General features: G+C 33.0%; 1 protein-coding gene across 1 annotated transcript; it reads left to right on the forward strand.

The window, feature by feature from the left end:
• The first annotated feature begins 560 nt into the window (after positions 1-560).
• LOC131051259 (F-box protein At4g35930) lies at positions 561-2,771 on the forward strand. The gene is made up of 5 exons (XM_057985692.2): positions 561-732; positions 899-1,265; positions 1,486-1,560; positions 1,681-1,793; positions 2,030-2,771. Exons 1-5 carry the CDS (start codon positions 695-697, stop codon positions 2,280-2,282), a joined length of 846 nt encoding a protein of 281 aa, XP_057841675.2. The 5' UTR covers positions 561-694; the 3' UTR covers positions 2,283-2,771.
• Positions 2,772-5,417: the final 2,646 nt, after the last annotated feature.

Consider the following 5,417-nt stretch of genomic DNA (forward strand, 5'->3'; position numbering starts at 1 on the left):
CAAAGGAAGATTGGGGTAGTTGGGAGATATATAGAAGTGATCCAACTGACTTGTTTTCCTGAAGGATCCATCCTTGCAGTTATTCCACATGAATCGATGAGATATCTAGAGGTTGGGGCAATGAATTCCAAAGAAAGTTCGAGCTAATGTCTGAACTTCAAATTCAAAATAAGACAAGCAAGAAAGTCCATCCCAACTAAGATTTGAAAGATGTTCCACCATATTAAAGTCACCTCCCAAAACCCACTAAATATTAAGAAGACTAATGCAAAACATAAATTTTTAGAACCTTTATTATAAATGTACAACATAACATTTAACAAGAGATCAAACTCTCTTAAGAAAAAAAGCAATTCATATTATAACAAGTTATTGGCATTCTTCAATGTACTAAAGATCCACTTAAAATAACTTCCAATGTATAAAATAAATATATTATAAATTACAATATTTTTTAATAGATAACGACTATCCAATCATCAAAATATACCGCAATATAATGACTGAATGCCACATAACTAAAGTTTAGAAGAAGTCTATTGTTATGACTTTTCTTGTAAGTCGAAGATTCTTCGCTTTAATTGTCCTCAATGGAAGTCATCATGTCCGGGAATGCTCTATTTGCTCTAGTTTTGCTTACATTTATTCTAGTCCTAAAGATAGTCCAGTGGCAGAACCAAACGACCAGTCAACAATGGCGGCGCCAGAATCTTCTTACAAGATCAATAACTAGTCAGTAATGGCGGCTCCAACACCTTAATCCATGATTTCAATTTACAGTTGCAACGTTCTCTGAAAACATCTCCGGCCTGTATAAATTGTCTATTTCTTGCAAATTTTAGCATTTCTTTTTTCTTCATTGTTGAATCCAATTGGATTTTGTATCTTGTTGCTGTAGCACAAAAACAATGTGTTGTAAAGGTGAAGGGCATAGGACTTTGAAGCACAGGCAAGATTTGAAAATGAAGGCCTTGAAGAAGTCGCCTTTATCGCAGGGGAAGAAACAGGGGAGTAGGGTTTTGAGAAATGCAGGGGTTAAAATGGGAGTTAAAAGATTGGTAACGAAAGGAAAGAAACGAATTGCGACTGTTTTGGATAGTTGTGAAAATTCCTCTGAGTGTTGGTGGCCTAGTCATTCAGAAAGAGGCCGAATGGATGCAGGATTTTGTGTGACGACTCCTGTGAAAAATTGCTTCCCTGTTCTTGTAGAAGAGGAGAATTTGGCTATGAAGGCGGATATGGAGTCGCTTCCTCTGGATATTTTGGTATGTTTTAGGTTTGTGATATATCTTTATTTGTTTTGGTTGTTTTAGGAGTTGAAATTGCAGGAGTTCTAGTTTTGTAGGAAAAGATTGTAAAGATTTTTCTTCGGTTTTCAGGCCATGTCAAGCATGGTGAATTTCCTTGGCCCTAGGGTTTATTGCTTTCAATTGGTCTTTTATTCTTCAATTAATCCTCGTATTTGCTGCCCTTTATGCTGTACAGGTTCGGATTGTCTGTAACGTTCATCATGATGAACTTGAGCCCCTCTTTCATGTTTCAAGCAAATTCAGAGAAGCGGTAAACATTTCTTTCAGACTTTCAGGACTTGATTTTAAATTTTTAGTGCTTTCATATGTCAACAATAAGCGTTTACCCTTGCAGAGGTTTAATCTCTCTCTCTTTTCTTTTTACAAGCAGGTTTCAATTGCTAGACAGATGCACTTTGATTATACAACACCAGTTCGTGTGCGAGCTTCTAGAAACAGAGCAAATTCTTTGATACCAGACGAAATCTCTCAAAATCATTCAAGGTGGGTGGTTTTTTTTTTTCCTTTCAAGTTTGTGTGAGATACTTTTCATTTTCATCATCAATGTTTTAATACATGATTCATCATCAAGATAAAATAAATAATTAGAATTCCAAATCATTCATAATGAAAAGTATCACACAAATCATAAAAATTACATGACTAATTTCTATACTTTTCAAAGTGGACTGATTTTATATTTGTTCTGAAATATGTATTACCTCCATTGGTTGCTTCAGCTTTGAAGGTTTGGAATGCTTGTTTAGTTCATCAAGAAGGCCTGCAACGCCTAATGCACCAAAACAAGTGGGAAAATTTCACAAGTCTGAAAGAATCTCATCTGATGACATGAAAAATATTGCTACTTTGTTGTTTCCTCCAGGCACACCTGGCAAGAACAGTGAAACGAGATTTGTAAACAAAAATGGTTTCTTAAGATCAGGGGCTGCTCCTAACAGAGTCTTGTTTGTTGAGCATGAAATCTGTTTGTAGAGTTTTGATTAGATTAGATGGTGAAGGGTTCGGATTTATTACATAATTGTCATTAAGGCAAACAAAACTAATATCATCAGGAATGAGATCAAAACTTCAAAAACAGAAAATCAACTGTTACGTTTTTTTCCTCTGGGAACCATGCTGAGATCCATTGGAGTTGCCCTATACATTTTATTTCAGTCCCATTTAGCATTATTTGGCATTTTATTTGCTATATTGTAGTGAGGTATCTCACTTGTGAGCAATTCGTGAAATTCATTTGTGAGTCTTCTCACTCTTGAGGCCTTCATAAGAATTATTACATTCTGTTCATCTGGGGATTGGAAGGAATGCAAAGCAGTTGTGTAACCATGGTAAATTCTTTGTAAGGTGCAGTTCAAAATATTTTTTTTAATCTTGGGGTATCTCTGCGATCCAGTCCAGTAATTGTATTACATTTTGCTTTGGACCTTTTTTTTTTTCGGTTAAGTTTTAGAATAACAGAAAAGATGAGCTGAGCCTAAACTGATCCATAATATCAAAGAAAACATTTTTGTAAATGAAATTTAGAATACATTGGGTTCCTCTTTGTGCCCTTTAAACTCTGTAATGGTTAGCTTCTGATTTCCAGATGTGAGTGTTTGTGGCATTCCTTCTTTTGAAATGCTTGTTTCTCAAATAGAAATTGTTTACTCCAATAACCTGGATAACTGTTCTAGAAAATATGCCATTCCAAAGTTACAGAACCAAACTAAGGAAAAGGCTAATTAATTACTGATTTCTGGGCTAATAATTTATTAATGCAGCAGGGTGCTCAAGGGTTTGCTGGCTGATCTTACAAGACCAAGAAATTCTGGTGACTGTTAATGTTTATAACACATCAATGACTTGGATATAATAACAAAGGCACTGCAATAGAATGTAATATTGGCATAGAAGACTGACATCAAAAAATGGTACTGCTTTGTACCTGTTTAATTTGTATAGGAAAAGGAAAAGTGGTCTAATAAATTTGTAGAGAAAAAAGAAAGATAAATTTGTACAACAGGAATAATACATATAATGTGAAATAAAAAAACAAATTAATGAATAGCAAAGATAATAGCAATATTTTTCCAAGTATTAAAAATAAGTTTTGTCCTATTACAAAATTCAATCTTACTTGGATAAAAATCTTAACACTATTTGTTTGTTTTATTATTTTACAAAATCATACAAAAGACATGAATGCTTTTAAAACATAGCTATTAAACATTGAGAAACATTTATCCAACATTATTAAATATTCATAATTAATCTAGATTAAAATAAATGAGTTGGAAATTAATAATTTATTTGTTATTTTACCTAACTTAAATGTTGAGAGGATTTGATAGCGATTTTGCACGTTTGAACTATTAAATGTGGAAAGTATAAAACATTTATTCCATGCATTCACAAAACTAGATTAGTATGGATTGAAATAATTTAGTTGGGAATCGATAATTTATATTATTTTACCCAATTTAAATGTCAAGAGAATTGGACAACAATGAAGAGATGATGATAGTAAGGTATTGAAGGGATGTGTGTGAGGTGTAAACTTCATTATTACATTTTGTCCACACTTTGAGGCGCATATAAATCCTAAAATGATAATGTATTACAAAACATGAGCATTCTCAAAGTAAATATCCAAAGATAAAAATATATAGAGTCCATATAAAGTGAGAAGGTGGGGGGAAGAGATGATATACGGGTCAATAGGTGAACTCTAGTTCATATATGCATACATCCTTAAATTGATTGTATACACTAAATACAAGAAATTGGAGAAGATGGGAAAATAATACATGAATAATAAAGGTAATATAAGCATAATTCATGTATATACATTGAAGATAATTGGAGTCAAGGGTCTAAAGGCTGGCCTGAGTAAAGCGAAATGGAAAAAGAATCCCTAGAGATGAGATTAACAATACTTAGGTATATAAAAGACAAGGAAGGTTTGACATCCCCAATGTAGCTCTTAGGTAAATGATAGGATATGAGTAGACAGTAAGATGATGAAAATATGGTACACCCAATGTGATAAGATTACTCATGAGTACATCATAAGGCATGTAAGAGATTAATGGTATGTGAAAGGCATGGTATTCCAATAAATAACTCTTAGGAACATGCTAGATCATACACTAATTGATATTGTGGATACAGGAATGATGTCCCAATGTGATAAAGTAGCTCTAGAAGCATAATAAGGTAACACAAGTGCAAATGAGTAAGATATAATTGTGAAAGAACACACAAAATGAAATGTCCCCGAAAGGGCAAGATAGTAAGATGGGGCTTAAAATGATATGGGCATGAAAATACCATAAGTTGTGTATAACCACCTTTCTAGTATAAAAAAAATATAAGACAAAGATGATCCCCAAAGGCTAAATACATTTGATGTGTAAGTCATAAATATAATTGAGTTAATATACGAGCATGAAGGCATAAATAAATAAGATGTGATTGTAAGAGCACATGTAAAGTGGTTTTGTTTCAAAAGGTTGTGTTTAGGTTTAAAATATATGTTATGGATACATGGTGTGATGATAAATCATATGAAAATTGATACTTGTGTAATTGATAAATATCTTAGTATCAACATGGATAAGCACCATAAGTGAATGTGATCTTTATGATCTCCAATAGGTGTTGTATGGTAAAGTTAATGTTATAAATGCTATTGGTCTAAGATAGGTGGAGCAAATAATGCATTATGATAAAAAAAATATATTTTAAAATTTATGATAGGACCAATTGTCAATTTAAGAACATATATCAAAACATCCAAGGGAAGAAACTCCATATTTGTCTCCATAGCCAAACTCTCCTCTTTTACAGGAACAGGAGAGCAATTTTTCATAGTAGTTGTCACACCAAAACTCACCTTCATTTGGCATCTTTCTAAATGACTAGGTGAGCAAAACTTAGAGGAATTTTTATGACTATCCAAAACAATCACAATTCATTTCTTCCCATGTGTTACCAATCCATTAACTCTCATTTTAACCCCTTGTATTTCTCAAAATTCTTCTCCCCCATTTCTTCCCCTATGGGAAAGATGACTTATTTGAGGCCTTCCAATAGGCCTTCATTTTCAAATCTTCCTTGTGCTTCAAA

This window comes from Cryptomeria japonica, chromosome 9, assembly GCF_030272615.1.
Source record: "Cryptomeria japonica chromosome 9, Sugi_1.0, whole genome shotgun sequence".
NCBI classification, from domain to species: domain Eukaryota; kingdom Viridiplantae; phylum Streptophyta; class Pinopsida; order Cupressales; family Cupressaceae; genus Cryptomeria; species Cryptomeria japonica.